We start from the raw sequence: 17647 nt of genomic DNA on the forward strand, positions 1-17647 counted from the left end.
GGTCTCTCTCTCTCTGGTCTCTCTCTCTCTGGTCTCTCTCTCTCTCTCTGGTCTCTCTCTCTCTCTCTCTGGTCTCTCTCTCTGGTCTCTCTCTCTCTCTCTCTCTCTCTGGTCTCTCTCTCTGGTCTCTCTCTCTCTCTCTCTGGTCTCTCTCTCTCTCTCTCTCTCTCTGGTCTGTCTCTCTCTCTCTCTCTCTCTGGTCTGTCCTCCCTGCTCACTCTAAAGGTTTAGCTCTTCTTCCCCTCCCTTGCTCCAGACAAGGCAGCACTAAGCGTAACCTAACCTTTCACGCTGGAAGAGGAGAACATACAGATAGATGAAGATAAGAGAGGGGGGGAGAGAGGCAGAGAGGCTGAGGGAGAGAAGAGGGACGAAGCGGGAGAGACAGAGGGGTGGGGGGAAAGGGAGAGATCTGCCGAGGGAGGCAGTAAAGAGTCTTCCTGCACTCCTCTCCTCTTCCCTTCAGCAGCAGATGCTGTGCCAACGTCGATATGCTGCACTGTACAGCCAGGCACCAAGAGCCACTGGTACCCATTTAAGTGTGACAGAATGTCACTCTGTCCTTGATCCCATTCTTTACAGTGCCATGTTAATGATAGTAGAGAAAAGGGGAACGGCATAGACCGGATGGGTTGGATGTACACTACATGGTCAAAAGTATGTGGACATACTCATTGTCTAACATCTCATTCCAAAATCATGGGCATTAGTATGGAGTTGGTCCCTTTTTGCTGCTATAACAGCCTCCACTCTTCTGGGAAGGCTTTCTCCTTCTGGGAAGGTGTTCGATGGGTTGAGGTCAGGCCTCTGTGCTCCTAAATGTTTTTACTTCACAATAACAGCACTTACCGGGGCAGTTCCAGCAGGGCAGAAATTTGATGAACTGACTTGTTGAAGAGGTGGCATCCTATGACGGTGCTACGTTGAAAGTCACTGAGCTCTTCAGTAAGGCCATTCAAATGCCAATGTTTGTCTATGGAGATTGCATGGCTGTGTGCTCGATTTTGTACACATGTCAGCAATGGCTGTGGCTAAAATAGCCAAATCCATTAATTTGAAGGGGTGTCCACATACTTTAGTATATACAGTGCATTCAGAATGTATTCAGACCCCTTGACTTTTAAGTTACAGCATTATTCTAAAATTGATTAAATAGTTTTTTCCCTCATCAATCTACACACCCAATAATACCCCATAATGACATCGCAATACACCATAATGACATCACAATACCCCATAATGACAAAGCAAAAACAGTTTTTTTTAAATATTTCCAAATGTATAAAAAATAATAAAGGAAATACCACATTAAGTATTCAGACCCTTTACTCAATACTTTGTTGAAGCACCATTGGCAGCAATTATAGCCTCGAGTCTTCTTGGGTATGACGCTACAAGCTTGGCACACCTGTATTTGGGGAGTTTCTCTGCAGATCCTCTCAAGCTCTGTCAGGTTGGCTGTGGAGCGTCACTGCTAGCCCTCTATAGGTTTTGTACCTAATGTTGCACATTTTGGGGAATTTTCTTAGGTGTAAACTTTCTGTGGGAATTAACAGGAATATATGGGAATTAACAGGAATATATGGGAATTAACAGGAATATATGGGAATTAACGGGAATATATGGGAATTAATGGGAATATATGGGAATTAACAGGAATATATGGGAATTAACGGGAATATATGGGAATTAACGGGAATATATGGGAATTAACGGGAATATATGGGAATTAACGGGAATATATGGGAATTAACGGGAATATATGGGAATTAACGGGAATATATGGGAATTAACAGGAATATATGGGAATTAACGGGAATATATGGGAATTAACGGGAATATATGGGAATTAACGGGAATATATGGGAATTAACGGGAATATATGGGAATTAACGGGAATATATGGGAATTAACGGGAATATATGGGAATTAATGTGTATACCATTTAAAATATTGATGTTTTTTGCATTGGATATATGTACCATATCATGTATGTACGTATGGAGACAGAAACATAAACGTTTTTATCTTATAAGTAAACATAATTACAAATGAATAAATCCTTCCAATAGAAAAAAAAAAAATCACAATAATATGTCACAAATTTAATTTTAATTAAATGAGTTGACTCTTGACATGGGATGATTTCACTGGATAACAAAAGGTTGTGGAATATTGAATGATCCCCAATGATCCATCGTATCTCCCCCCCCAAAAAATTCAACATACATCTGTAAAATTATAGTCTAGAAACTAAAGCTTTGGTTGTCTTCCTCTCAGGTTTCCATGTCTTCTCCCTGGAACTCCTCAATGTCCACCTCTTGAACATCAGACTGAGGCCTCATCTTCACTGTCACTTTCCAACCTTGTTGAGGATGGCTCGTTGTCAGGCTCAAAAAGCCTCAAATGTGCCCGGATGGACTAGATTGCTGCTATAACCTGATGACCCTTCACATACCTAACCATTTCCTTGGCTCTCTTGTAGTGTATCCATTGTTTTCAGTGCCATGATGTCCTTGAGGAGCAGATTCAATGCATGAGCAGCACAGCCAATGGGTGTGATGTGAGGGTAGGACTCCTCCACTTTAGACCAAGCAACCTTCATGTTCGCAGCATTGTCTGTCACCAGTGCAAATACCTTCTGCGGTTCAAGGTCATTGATGACTCCCTTCAGCTCATCTGCAATGTAGAGACCGGTGTGTCTGTTGTCTCTTGTGTCTGTTCTCTTGTAGAATACTGGCTGAGGAGTGGAGATGATGTAGTTAATTATTCCTTGCCCACGAACATTCGACAACCCATCATAGTCTGCTTTCTCTATGATTTGCTTGACCTTCACTTGAACTCTGTTGAACTCTGCATCGAGCAAATGAGTAGATAAAGCATGTCTGGTTGGAGGGGTGTATGCTGTGCGAAGAACATTCCAAAATCTCTTCCAATACACATTGCCTGTGAGCATCAGAGGTGAACCAGTTGCATACACAGCTCGAGCAAGACAATCATCAACATTACTCTGACTATATTCCTCCATTGAGTCAAATACACTTCTGATTCCAGAAGCACCATAAGCTGTTGCTATCGATAAGGTGTCTGATTCATCATTTTCACCTTGAATAGAAGTAGAGGGACTTTTGTCAGAGATTGCTTAATGTTAGCACTGAGGGAACTTTATGCACTTGGCCAGATGATTCTGCAACTTTGTTGCATTCTTTACATATGATTTGGCACAGTATTTGCAAATGTACAAAGCTTTTCCTTCTACATTAGCTGCAGTGAAATGTCTCCACACATCAGATAGTGCCCGTGGCATTTCCCTGTAAAGATTTGTTTTTTAATTGTAAAAAAAAATAAAAAATACAATTCCATGTACAAATTAATATTTAGATTTAAAAAACTCCAGGTGAAACAGGTGAATTAACACTCCTCAGTAGGCTCAAGCCAGCTAAAACCCACATGGTAGCAAAAACAAACTAGCAGAAAGTGTTAAGTTAGAAATTATTTAAACACACTTTGCTGTAGGCTACTATTACTAGTTTAACAAAAAATAATGCATGTCATATAAAATACGTTCACCCATCGCAGTATTGTAATCTAAATTTACCAGAAATGTGATGGAAGAATGCACTGTGCATGCAGAGGGTTGCAATTCCATTGAATTGGGGATATGTTTAACCAAAATATGCCACAAGATCTAGAATTAACTTGTGTATCCCACAAAAAAAGGTTCACTGTTATAAGCAAACTTTTTTGATTAATTGAAGCAAAATTCCCAGAATTCCCAGGCTTAACTTCCCATGGAAAATGTCCAGAAATATTCCAGAAATTTACTGGAAAGTTTCCGAATCATTGCAAACCTAGTCACTGCACAGCGATTTTCTGGTCTCTCCAAATATGTTAGATCGGTTCAAGTCCGGGTTCTGGCTGGGCCAATCAAGGACATTCACAGACTTGTCCCGAAGCCACTCCTGCGTTGTCTTGGCTGTGTGCTTAGGGTCGTTGTCCTGTTGGAAGGTGAACCTTCTTGGTTTCATCAGACCAGATAATTGTGTTTCTCATGGTCTGAGAGTCTTTAGGTGACATTTTGCAAACTCCAAGCAGGCTGTCATTTGCCTTTTACTGAGGAGTGGATTCCGTCCGGCCACTCTACGATAAAGGCCTGATTGGTGGAGTGCTGCAGAGATGGTTGTCCTTCTGGAAGGTTCTCCCATCTCCACAGAGGAACTCTGGAGCTCTGTCAGAGTGACCATCGGGTTCTTGGTCACCTCCCTGACACAATCCTGTCTTGGAGCTCTACAGACAATTCCTTCGACCTCATGGTTTGGTTTTTGCGCTGAACCCTTTTATAGACAGGTGTGTCTTTTCAAATCATGTCGAATCAAATGAATTTACCACAGGCGGACTCCAATCAAGTTGTAGAAACATCAAGGATGATCAATGGAAACAGGATGCACCTGAGCTCAATTTCGAGTCTCATTGCAAAGGGTCTGAATACTTTTGTAAATAAGGTATTTCTGTTTTTTCTTCTTAATACCTTCTTCTTTTAAATCCATTTTAGAATAAGGCTGTGAAGTAACAAAGTGTGGAAAAAGTCAAGGGGTCTGAGTACTTTCAGAAGGCACTGTGCACTTTCCTAATGCAATGTTTGGGTGGATGGATCAGAGGGTTGGATGGATTAGAGGGTTGGATGGATCAGAGGGGTGGATGGATCAGAGGGGTGGATGGATCAGAGGGGTGGATGGATTAGAGGGGTGGATGGATTAGAGGGGTGGATGGATTAGAGGGGTGGATGGATCAGAGGGGTGGATGGATCAGAGGGTGGATGGATCAGAGGGGTGGATGGATTAGAGGGGTGGATGTGTGGGTGGATGGATCAGAGGATTGGGTGGATCAGAGGGTGGATGTGTGGGTGGATGGATCAGAGGGGTGGATGGATCAGAGGGGTGGATGGATCAGACGGGTGGATGTGTGGGTGGACGGATTAGAGGGTGGATGGATCAAAGGGGTGGATGGATCAGAGGGGTGGATGGATCAGAGGGCTGGATGGATAAGAGAGGTGGATGTGTGGGTGGCTGTATTAGAGGGGTGGATGGGTGGATGTATTAGGGTAGGATGTGGATGTATTAGAGGGGTAGATGTGTGGGTGGATGTATTAGAGGGGTGGATGTGTGGGTGGATGTATTAGAGGGGTGGATGTGTGGGTGGATGTATTAGAGGGGTGGATGTGTGGGTGGATATATTAGAGGGGTGGATGTAAGGGTGGATGTATTAGAGGGGTAGATGTGTGGGTGGATGTATTAGAGGGGTGGATGTGTGGGTGGATGTATTAGATGTGTGGGGGGTAGAGGGGTAGGATGTGTGGGTGGATGTATTAGAGGGGTAGATGTGTGGGTGGATGTATTAGAGGGGTGGATGTGTGGGTGGATGTATTAGATGTGGGGTGGATGTGTGGGTGGATGTATTAGAGGGGTAGATGTGTAGAGGGGTGGATGTATTAGAGGGGTGGATGTGTGGGTGGATGTATTAGAGGGGTGGATGTGTGGGTGGATGTATTAGAGGGGTAGATGTGTGGGTGGATGTATTAGAGAGGGGTAGATGTGTGGGTGGATGTATTAGAGGGGTGGATGTGTGGGTGGATGTATTAGAGGGGTAGATGTGTGGGTGGATGTATTAGAGGGGTGGATGTGTGGGTGGATGTATTAGAGGGGTGGATGGGCTGTATTTGTCTTTGGACAGTGACTTGTCTTTCTTTGTTTTCCTTCAGCACGTTGGGTGTGAAATTATACATTTTACTATGATGTTAGTCCAGATTGTCACATTTATTTCAGGGTGTTATCATCCTTATCAGGTGAACTGTTTAGAAATGTAGCACTTTTTGAACATAGTTTCTCCCCTCCACCCATTTTACACCACAGCGCCAAAACTAACAAAAAATGTATTTACTGTCCAAATACATTTGGACCTCATTGTAGGTACTGTACCTACTATCGTAGTGGTACAGAATACCTTTCTTCAGATAATGAAGATGTGGTGTGTGGAGGTGTGTGTGTAGGAGGAAGTTATGAACATGTGTGGTTGATTAGAAGACATGCCTGTTAGTGTGGTAGTGGTAGCGTGCAACATGTTAGAGGTGAAAGCACTGTGTGTGTGTGTGTGTGTGTGTGTGTGTGTGTGTGTGTGTGTGTGTGTGTGTGTGTGTGTGTGTGTGTGTAGTGGTAGCGTGCAACACGTTAGAGGTGAAAGCACTTGGTGTGTGTGTGTGTGTGTGTGTGTGTGTGTGTGTGTGTGTGTGTGTGTGTGTGTGTGTGTGTGACTGACCTTATCATTGTTGTAATAAGAGAGGTTCTCTCCATCAAACTTTACCCATCTTCTCTGAAAGACACAGTTTCTGAAAGTGAAAGAAGGAAAGTTGAAGAGCTGAAAGTAGTATGAATGCAAACAAAAACATGTTTTAAATGAAAAGTGTTGCTTTGAACTACTACAGAACAGCATCTCCACCCAACCACAAGACAAGTTCAATCAAGTTCATTCTGTACAGTAGAATAGTATCATACACAAGCCTACCATATGGTACAGTAAAACAGGGTGTGGGTTATGCTGTTAAAATAAATGAATATTCAACATCTCAAACTAAGGCAGGTTGACAACTCTATGCTAATCATGTGGTTTCAGAAGAAGGGCACAAAAACAAAAAAAGGGAAGTGACAGATTTTTTTTTTGTAAGAGGAACTATGAAAGCATAAACAAGCAGAGAAATACAAATATAAAGTAAAGCAACCGCTGGCATGCTCTGAGGTTGTGAAAACTAAAATAAGGTTTGGTTTCTCACACCTAAACAGAAGAGGATGAGAACAGAAACAAGAAGCTCTGTTAACCCACTTAAGGATTCTGGGTAGTCCTTGGTCGAGTTCCTGCACGACTACATTGCAGACGCATACCAGATCTTACAACGCCTGGGTATTTAAAAAAGGTACACTATGCAGAAAATCGCTCCTCCATTTCCTGGTTGCTAAAATTTCAGTTTATGTGACAAAACAAGCAACGTATAGTGTGGAGATTTATTCTATCATCTAAAGCGCTCTGAAATATATTATAAATAACCAAAAATATTGTACTTTCAGCTTTTTAAAGCTGGTGGACAAAACCCAAAGATGTAACAACACAAACCATGTCTGCCAAAAGGTCTGGGCATTAATGGCACAGGTGGTGTGCTTGTATAACTGCAAGGGTTGCTGGTTTAAACACTGGTCTGGTGGCTAATAGCTCAAATCCGTTTTGAATTAACTATTAAAGTATGCTAGAATTTACCATGGATAGTCAAAAGTAAAAAAAGTTTTCAAAAGGTGAATAATTCAATTCATTCTGACATTCTTACATTTAAGCAATAAGACATGGGGGGGGGTATAGTATAAGGCCAATATACAACGACTAAGTGTTATTCTTAGCACGACGCAACACGGAGTGCCTGGACACCGCCCTTAGCCGTGGTATATTGGCCATATACTACAAAACCCCGAGATGCCTTATTGCTACAATAAACTGGCTACCAATCTATTTAGAGCAGTAGAAAATAAATGCTTTGTCATACCCATGGTCAGACAATCAGCATTCAGGGCACGAACCATCCAATTTATAATGTAAAATATGACTCAATTCCAATTGAAATCAAATAAAAAAATAAAACGGTTATAAGTTAATGACCTTTGAAGGTCGTATACCTCAGCCATAAAGACACAACAAAAAGATCCCCCTCGTACAATAGGGCCACATCTTACATGTTCCTTATACAGCTTGTAAATCCTACACATTTATATAGCCCCATTAGGGGCATTAGCCCCTCCCCCCACACCCCTAGTGCTACACCACCGGTGTTGGTTTTGAACTGATGTAGCTAGCTGGGTATGTTATGTGGGAAAATGTAGGACTGGCATTTGGACGTGAGCTAGCTATCGTTATCTAGCTTCTGTGTCGAGCTGTTGTTGTCAGCTGTTTTCATCTGGCTCTAACTAGCTAGTGGCTGAAGTTATTTATGTAACAAACCTTACATAAAAAAATATATATAGCTTGCTACCTTCCTTTGCCTGTTTTCGGTAGCTAATTAGATAGCTAGCTAACACCAGTCAGCTGAAAGCTAGCTACAGAGGCTAGATGCTGGACTTTGGACAAGAAGCGTTAGCTAGATAACATTAGCTAGCTAATCAAAAAATATTTTTGTATTTATTATCCTCAGCTTGAATACCGCCATACAGCTAGCTAGCTACAGTAGCCTAGATTTGTTCTCAGCCACTTCTTACAACTGCCAGGATGTGGCAGCTGTGTTGTTGGCGAACAACTGAGTTGACCCAGCTAGAGCTCTGAGATTCAGCTGAAAAGATGTCAGAAATGCTACAAAAAGGTAGAACATTGTTGAAATGGAAATGTGCATGTGAGAGCGATTAAATTCTAAAAACAGTTGCACCTACAAACTTTTTATTTTCTTATTTGTTTTCATTTTAGTTCATTTCGTAAATATTTTCTAAACTCAATTTCTTGAACTGCATTGCTGGTTAAGGGCTTGTAAGTAAGCATTTCACGGTAAGGTCTACACATGTTGTGCGCATGTGACAAATACAATTTGATTCGATTTGAATCCAAAATGTTTTAAATCCAAAAGGTCACTGAAATGGACGCTACAGTTTAGTTTTAATCCGACATGTAGAATTTTAGCTAGGTAAACGCAGAAAACTCAACGACCCTGTTAAAAATCCGGTATGTCTTTCTCTGTAACAGCCGGAGGGCACATGACGATAGGCAAGGAGTGTGTTGTGTACCTCCAATCAAGTTGATTTGTGAATTTCATCGACATTAGTGTGATATTGGCTCATATATGATGGTAGATTTCAATGTAACATTGAGCTTCAACTAATGCATACCATAATAGAATAGTACAATAGAATACTACTATGTGATGTTCTATTTCATCCTGTGGTCTTACCCTTGCGGTGAGAGCTTGTCCAGCCACCCCATCTTGAGTTTGGTCTTAGGGGCCCCGTAGAAGCAGGCGTAAGGGGAGATATTATCCTCGTGGTCTGCGGGTAACACGGGTAACGTATTCTTCACTAGACCACCCAGCGTGTCAAAGGGCTCTGAGTAGAGGTCACACACCACCATTGTCATGGGAACGACCTGGGAGAGGGCGGGGCCGGGCAGGGAGCCGGAGAGGAGGGGCTCCGGGGTCGCCGTAGCAGCGTTAGGCCAAGCATGATTGGATAGTTCCCAACTGGTGGTGCACTCTTCCACTATAGAGTAGTCATCTTCATAGAGGTTGTGGACCGTTGAAGTAGGTGGAGGGACCTGTGTCTTGTTCCTGGACTCCTTGATCTTACCATGCTTCTTTCTGTGGGATAGGATGACGTTGAGTTGAATTTAATATATCAATCAAATAATACATATATCAGTCATCATTTTGAGCCTGTAATTGAACCCACAAATGCTGATGCTCCAGACACTCAGCTCGTCTAGTCTAAAGAAGGCCAGATGTATTGCTTCTTTTATCAAAAAACAGTTTTCAGCTGTGCTAACATCATTTTAATATGATAAACTTGGATTAGCTCACACAACGTGCCATTGGAACACAGGAGTGATGGTTGCTGATAATGGGCCTCTGTACGCTTATGTAGATTTTCCATTAAAAAAATCAGCGGGATCGTGCCAGTGAAAGTGCAGGGCGCCAAATTCAAAACAACAGAAATCTCATAATTAAAATCCCTCAAACATACATGTATTTTATACCGTTTTAAAGGTAATCTTGTTGTTAATCCCACCACTGTGTCCGATTTCAAATAAGCTTTACAGCGAAAGCACCACAAACGATTATGTTAGGTCACCACCAACTCACAGAAAAACACAGTCATTTTTCCAGCCAAAGAGAGGAGTATCAAAAAGCACAAATAGAGATAAAATTCATCACTAAACTTTGATGATCTTCATCAGATGAGACTCATAGGACTTCATGTTACACAATACATGTATGTTTTGTTTGATAAAGTTCATATTTATCAAAAAAAAATCTCAGTATTCATTGGTGCGTTGCGTTCACTAGTTCCAAAAACATCCGGTGATTTTGCAGAGAGCCACATCATTTTACAGAAATACTCATTATAAATGTTGATGATAATACAATTGTTAGACATGGATTTATAGCTATACCTCTCCTTAATGCAACCACTGTGTCAGATTTCAAAAAAACTCTTCGGAAAAAATAAACCATGCAATAATCTGAGAACGACGCTCAGAAAAAAAAATGTATCCGCCACGTTGGAGTCAACAGAAATCAGAAATAACACTATAAATATTCCCTTACTTTTGATGATCTTCATCAGAATGCACTCCCAGGAATCCTAGTTCCACAATAAATGTTTGATTTGTTTCAATAATGTCCATTATTTATCTCCAAGTAGATACTTTTGTTAGTACACAAATCCAAACGCTCGTGCAGGTCCAGCCGAACATCGGACGAAAACTTCAAAAAGTTATATTACAGGTTGTAGAAATATTAAGTATAGAATCAATCTTTAGGATGTGTTTAGCATACATCTTCAATAACGTTCCAACCGAAGAATTCCATTGTCTGTAGAAAAGCCATGGAAAGCAGGTCTCTATCATGTGAAATGCTCCTGACCAGGACCTGGCTCTCTGCCAGACCACTGACCCAAAGAGCTCTAATCCCCACATCACAGTAGACGCCTCATTCAAGTTTCTAAAGACGGTTGACATCTAGTGGAAGCCTTAGGAAGTGCAACATAACCAATAACCCACTGTGTATTCAATAGGGGCTGGGCTGAAAATCGACCAACCTCAGATTTCCCACTTCCTGTTTGGATTTCTTCTCAGGTTTTTGCCTGCCATATGAGTTCTGTTATACTCACAGACATAATTCAAACAGTTCTAGAAACTTCATATTGTTTTCTATCCAATACTAATAATAATATGCATATATTAGGAACTGGGACTGAGGAGCAGGCCGTTTACTCTGGGCACCTCTGGGCACCTTACATCCAAGCTACTCAATACTGGCCCTGCAGCCATAAGAAGTTTTAAACTCAGCAAAAAAAAGAACGTCCCATTTTCAGGACTTTGTCTTTCAAAGTAAAAAATCCAAATACGCAGATATTCATTGTAAAGGGTTTAAACACTGTTTCCCATGCTTGTTCAATGAACCATAAACAATTAATGAACATGCACCTGTGAAACGGACGTTAAGGCACTAACAGCTTACAGACGGTAGGCAATTAAGGTCACAGTTAAGAAAACTTAGGACACTAAAGAGGCCTTTCTATTGACTCTGAATAACACCAAAAGAAAGATGCCCAGGGTCCCTGCTCATCAACGTGCCATAGGCATGCTGCAAGGAGACATGAGGACTGCAGATATGGCAAGGGCAATAAATTGCTGTGAGACGTCTAAGACAGTGTTACAGGGAGACAGGATGGACAGCTGATCATCCTCGCATTTTCAGACCACGTGTAACAACACCTGTACAGGATCGGTACATCCGAACATCACACCTGTGGGACAGGTACAGGATGGCAACAACAACTGCCCGAGTTACACCAGGAACGCACAATCCCTCCATCAGTGCTGACTGTCCCCAATAGGCTGAGAGAGGGTGGACTGAGGGCTTGTAGGCCTGTTGTAAGGCAGGTCCTCGCCGGAAACCACTGGCAACAACACCGCCTATGAGCACAAACCCACCATCGCTGGACCAGACAGGACTGGCAAAAAGTGCTTTTCACTGACGAGTCACCGTTTTGTCTCACCAGGGGTGATGGTCGGATTCGCGTTTTGTCGTCAAAGGAATGAACTTTGCGCCGAGGTCTGTACTCTGGAGTGGGATCGATTTGGAGGTGGAGGGTCTGTCATGGTCTGGGGCGGTGTGTCACAGCATCATCGGACTGAGCTTGTTGTCATTGCAGGCAATCTCAACACTGTGCATTACAGGGAAGACATCCTCCTCCCTCATGTGGTACTCTTCCTGCAGGCTCATCCTGACATGACTCTCCAGCATGACAATGCCACCAGCCATACTGCTCATTCTGTGAGTGATTTCCTGCACGACAGGAATGTCAGTGTTCTGCCATGGCCAGCGAAGAGCCCGGATCTCAGTCCCATTGAGCACGTCTGGGACCTGTTGGATCGGAGGGTGAGGGCTAGGGCCATTCCCCCCAGAAATGTCAGAGAACTTGCAGGTGCCTTGGTGGAAGAGTGGGGTAACATCTCACAGCAAGAACTGATGCAAATCTGGTGCAGTCCATGAGGAGGAGATACACTGTAGTACTTATTGCAGCTGGTGGCCACACCAGCTACTGACTGTTACTTTTTATTTTGACCCCCACTTTGTTCAGGGACACATTATTCCATATCTGTTAGTCACATGTCTGTGGAACTTGTTCAGTTTATGTCTCAGTTGTTGAATCTTATGTTCATACAAATATTTACACATTAATTTGCAGAAAATAAACGGAGTTGACAGTGAGAGGACGTTTATTTTTTTTGCTGAGTTTTTATATATATCTATATATATATAATATATATACTGCTCAAAAAAATTAAGGGAACACTAAAATAACACATCCTAGATCTGAATGAATGAAATATTCTTATTAAATACTTTTTTCTTTACACAGTTGAATGTGCTGACAACAAAATCACACAAAAATTACTAATGGAAATCAAATTTATCCACCCATGGAGGTCTGGATTTGGAGTCACACTCAAAATTAAAGTGGAAAACCACACTACAGGCTGATCCAACTTTGATGTAATGTCCTTAAAACAAGTCAAAATTGGGCTCAGTAGTGTGTGTGGCCTCCACGTGCCTGTATGGTCTCCCTACAACGCCTGGGCATGCTCCTGATGAGGTGGCGGATGGTCTCCTGAGGGATCTCCTCCCAGACCTGGACTAAAGCATCCGCCAACACCTGGACAGTCTGTGGTGCAACGTGGCGTTGGTGGATGGAGCGAGACATGATGTCCCAGATGTGCTCAATTGGATTCAGGTCTGGATGGCCAGTCCATAGCATCAATGCCTTCCTCTTGCAGGAACTGCTGACACACTCCAGCCACATGAGGTCTAGCATTGTCTTGCATTAGGAGGAACCCAGGGCCAACCACACCAGCATATGGTCTCACAAGGGGTCTGAGGATCTCATCTCGGTACCTAATGGCAGTCAGGCTACCTCTGGCGAGCACATGGAGGGCTGTGCGACCCCCAAAATAAATGCCACCCCACACCATGACTGACCCACCGCCAAACCGGTCATGCTGGAGGACGTTGCAGGCAGCAGAATGTTCTCCACGGCGTCTCCAGACTCTGTCACGTCTGTCACATGTGCTCAGTGTGAACCTGCTTTCATCTGCGAAGAGCACAGGGCGCCAGTGGCGAATTTGCCAATCTTGGTGTTCTCTGGCAAATGCCAAACGTCCTGCAAGTTGTTGGGCTGTAAGCACAACCCCCACCTGTGGACGTCGGGCCCTCATACCACCCTCATGGAGTCTGTTTCTGACCGTTTGAGCAGACACATGCACATTTGTGGCCTGCTGGAGGTCATTTTGCAGGGCTTTGGCAGTGCTCCTCCTGCTCCTCCTTGCACAAATGCGGAGGTAGCGGTCCTGCTGCTGGGTTGTTGCCCTCCTACGGCCTCCTCCACGTCTCCTGATGTACTGGCCTGTCTCCTGGTAGCGCCTCCATGCTCTGGACACTACGCTGACAGACACAGCAAACCTTCTTGCCACAGCTCGCATTGATGTGCCATCCTGGAAGAGCTGCACTACCTGAGCCACTTGTGTGGGTTGTAGACTCTGTCTCATGCTACCACTAGAGTGAAAGCACCGCCAGCATTCAAAAGTGACCAAAACATCAGCCAGGAAGCATAGGAACTGAGAAGTGGTCTGTGGTTGCCACCTGCAGAACCACTCCTTTATTGGGGGTGTCTTGCTAATTGCCTATAATTTCCACCTGTTGTCTATTCCATTTGCACAACAGCATGTGAAATTTATTGTCAATCAGTGTTGCTTCCTAAGTGGACAGTTTGATTTCACAGAAGTGTGATTGACTTGGAGTTACATTGTGTTGTTTAAGTGCTCCCTTTATTTTTTTGAGCAGTGTATATATATATATATATATATCAAATCAATCAATATTTATCAATTAACAATATTTGTGTAAAGCTTTTTACAAATGCTACTTGTGTTACATTTGTGTAATACTTTCGCATTTGTAAAAATGTAATTACAATTTTGTTTTTTGCAATACTGTACAGACAACTGAAGCAGGGTTTAGCAACCATACCAATTTCAGTAGTTAAATGCTTTCCTCTTTTGAAATACTGTTTGACTATTTGTGGCCTAAGCAAATGTAGTCTTTACTGTTATAGGGGCAACTATTGTGTATCGGAGTGGCTCTCATCTCACCTCGGCTTCTTCTGCTTGACATTCTCTTTGATTTCTTTCTTGAACAGTTCTTTAGTACCCTGGTCCTGAGACAGAATGACACAGATTAGTCATAAAGTCACACAAGGGCACTTTCAAAACAGGCATTGTTAGACATAGCATAGTGACTAGGTTAGCTTAGCGGCTAGGCTAGCAGGTGACATTTCTATTAACCTCAGAGGCCAAAGTGAAACTGATTGAGCCTCAAGTTTACTCTCAATTTGCAGTGAAAGAAGAGACAGGGGGAAGTGGATGTGTGTGGGCAGACATATAGAAAATAGGACTGGATAGTGAGTTTCTCTCTTAGCTTCTTAGCTACTTCCACATAATCTCAAAACAGTGAACATGTCAAGATTCTGAGAATATGTACTCTGTGAAAGGGGTAACAATAAACACATATCAAAGGAAGGAAGGATATGACAGATGGGGTGGGGCCGCAGGTGGGGCCAACCAGGCTCTGATCAGGCTCCCGTGACCAAATCTCTCTGGAGATCTTGTTATCATTGCCTGGTTGTAAATAATGTTCTTATATTGAATGTAATCTATACAACTGTAGGTCTAAGTGCTTAATAGTAGTGCACCTATTTGGTTTCACATACAACTTCAGTATTTCACCTTACCAGTATGTTCTCTGGGTTGTTGTATAGGAATGTTTCTCCATAAGGAACAATGGGAGACAACGTTCTTTGCAGTGGGGCTAGAGTAGAGAGAAGGACACACATAAAACATCATTAGTTCTCACAGACAAATGCTCATGGTATAGGTCTACATACTGTTGTTGCACCACAAAACCATAACACTTGAATGCATCCTCCCCTCAGAGTTCTGTGTAACATGTTGAAGCATATTCCTACCTTCTCCCTCTCGCGTCTCCATCCCTGTCGTCTCCCCTTCTTCTCCCTCCCTGTCGTCTCCCCTCCTTCTCCCTCCCTGTCGTCTCCCCTCCTTCTCCCTCCCTGTCGTCTCCCCTCCTTCTCCCTCTCTTCTCCATCCCTGTCGTCTCCCCTCCTTCTCCCTCTCTTCTCCATCCCTGTCGTCTCCCCTCCTTCTCCCTCCCTGTCTTCTCCCCTCCTCCTCCCTCTCTTCTCCATCCCTGTCGTCTCCCCTCCTTCTCCCTCCCTGTCGTCTCCGCTCCTTCTCCCTCTCTCTTCTCCATCCCTGTCGTCTCCCTCCTCCCTCCCTCTCTTCTCCCTCCCTGTCGTCTCTCCTCCTTCTCCCTCCCTGTCGTCTCCCCTGCTCCTCCCTCTCTTCTCCCTCCCTGATGTCTCTCCTCCTTCTCCCTCCCTGTCGTCTCCCCTCCTTCTCCCTCCCTGTCGTCTCCCCTCCTCCTCTCCCTCCTCTCTCTCTTCTACAAAAGCATATTCCTACCTTCTCCCTCTCTCTTCTCCATCCCTGTCGTCTCCCTCCTTCTCCCTCCCTGTCGTCTCCCTCCTCCTCCTCCCTCTCTTCTCCATCCCTGTCGTCTCCCCTCCTTCTCCCTCCCTGTCGTCTCCCCTCCTCCTCCCTCTCTTCTCCATCCCTGTCGTCTCCCCTCCTTCTCCCTCCCTGTCTTCTCCCCTCCTCCTCCCTCTCTTCTCCATCCCTGTCGTCTCCCCTCCTTCTCCCTCCCTGTCGTCTCCGCTCCTTCTCCCTCTCTCTTCTCCATCCCTGTCGTCTCCCCTCCTTCTCCCTCTCTTCTCCCTCCCTGTCGTCTCTCCTCCTTCTCCCTCCCTGTCGTCTCCCCTCCTCCTCCCTCTCTTCTCCCTCCCTGTTGTCTCTCCTCCTTCTCCCTCCCTGTCGTCTCCCCTCCTTCTCCCTCCCTGTCGTCTCCCCTCCTCCTCTCCCTCCTCTCTCTCTCTTCTACAAAAGCATATTCCTACCTTCTCCCTCTCTCTTCTCCATCCCTGTCGTCTCCCCTCCTTCTCCCTCCCTGTCGTCTCCCCTCCTCCTCCCTCTCTTCTCCATCCCTGTCGTCTCCCCTCCTTCTCCCTCCCTGTCGTCTCCCCTCCTTCTCCATCCCTGTCGTCTCCCCTCCTCCTCCTTCTCTTCTCCCTCCCTATCGTCTCCCCTCCTTCTCCCTCCCTGTCGTCTCCCCTCCTTCTCCCTCCCTGTCGTCTCCCCTCCTTCTCCATCCCTGTCGTCTCCCCTCCTCCTCCCCCTCCTCCTCCTTCTCTTCTCCCTCCCTGTCGTCTCCCCTCCTTCTCCCTCCCTGTCGTCTCCCCTCCTCCTCTCCCTCCTCTCTCTCTCTTCTACAAAAGTGCAAAAAACTTGTTCTCCCTTTCCCAGACAGACACTAGCCAAACCAAGGACGTTCATTGGCCCTGTGTGAGGCCCAATAGGGACCTCAGCCGAGGAGGGAGGAGAGGGGGAGGAAGTATGAGACCACCCAGACACCATCAGTCTATAGACCCGGGGCGACCCGGTGTGGGCCACCGCCTGTCACAGTGACAAATAACATCACCCATCTCCTGGGGACAGCAAGGGCCGGCAGACATTCCCCGGCGGACGGACACACACATACCTACACAAACAGCCAGACACATACATAGATACGAGCTACTAGATAGGCCATCGAGACAAGGCACTGGGAGATAGTAGGACCTGGTGGCTGTGTTTCTAAGTTGAAGAGGAACACACAATCACACCCATATCTCTATGGACAGGTCTGGTGTCTGAGAGACAGTAGGGTCGTTTATCACGATCTGTTGGGCTGAGAGAGAAAGAGAAAGGGGGGAGAGAGAGAGAGAAAGGGAGAGAAGGGGGGAGAGAAAGGGGAGAGAGAGAGAGAGAAAGGGAGAGAAAGGGAGAGATAGGGGGGGGAGAGAGAAAGGGAGAGAAAGGGGGAGAGAGAGAGAAAGGGGGAGAGAGAGAGAAAGGGAGAGAAAGGGGGATAGAGAGAGAGAGAAAGGGAGAGAAAGGGGGATAGAGAGAGAGAAATGGGAGAAAGAGAAAGGGAGAGAGAGAAAGAAAGGGGAGAAAGAGAAAGGGAGAGAGAGAGCGAGAGAGAGAGAGAGAGTCAGAAAGGGAGAGAAAGGGGAGCGAGACAAAAAAAGGGGGGAGAGAGAGAGAGAGAGACAGAGAGCAACCAAGTAAATCGAATAAAGGAGGAAAAGTAGAGGTAGGAACTAGGAAGAAAGAGGGGGGGGAAGTTGTATTTACTGTTGGAAGGAAAGAGACAGATCCACTTTCTATGTTGAAGAGGAAC

At 44.6% G+C, this 17647-nt stretch overlaps 1 protein-coding gene across 2 annotated transcripts in view; it reads right to left on the bottom strand.

Moving 5' to 3' along the window:
- Positions 1-17647, bottom strand: part of arap2 (ArfGAP with RhoGAP domain, ankyrin repeat and PH domain 2) — a 237733-nt gene that overhangs the window by 200487 nt on the left and 19599 nt on the right. Inside the window, exons 1-5 of one of the 2 annotated variants that reach the window (XM_042298474.1) lie at positions 15318-15368; positions 15084-15160; positions 14446-14510; positions 8969-9370; positions 6313-6382 (exon numbers count right to left, since the gene is read on the bottom strand). In XM_042298474.1, coding sequence (XP_042154408.1) covers positions 6313-6382; positions 8969-9370; positions 14446-14510; positions 15084-15160; positions 15318-15339 — 636 coding nt within the window. In that variant the 5' untranslated portion in view covers positions 15340-15368. Of the gene's footprint in view, positions 1-6312; positions 6383-8968; positions 9371-14445; positions 14511-15083; positions 15161-15317; positions 15369-17647 lie in introns of those variants that run through there. The other variant, XM_042298473.1, reaches the window with a different exon arrangement.

Source organism: Oncorhynchus tshawytscha, linkage group LG15 (genome assembly GCF_018296145.1).
Source record: "Oncorhynchus tshawytscha isolate Ot180627B linkage group LG15, Otsh_v2.0, whole genome shotgun sequence".
NCBI lineage: Eukaryota > Metazoa > Chordata > Actinopteri > Salmoniformes > Salmonidae > Oncorhynchus > Oncorhynchus tshawytscha.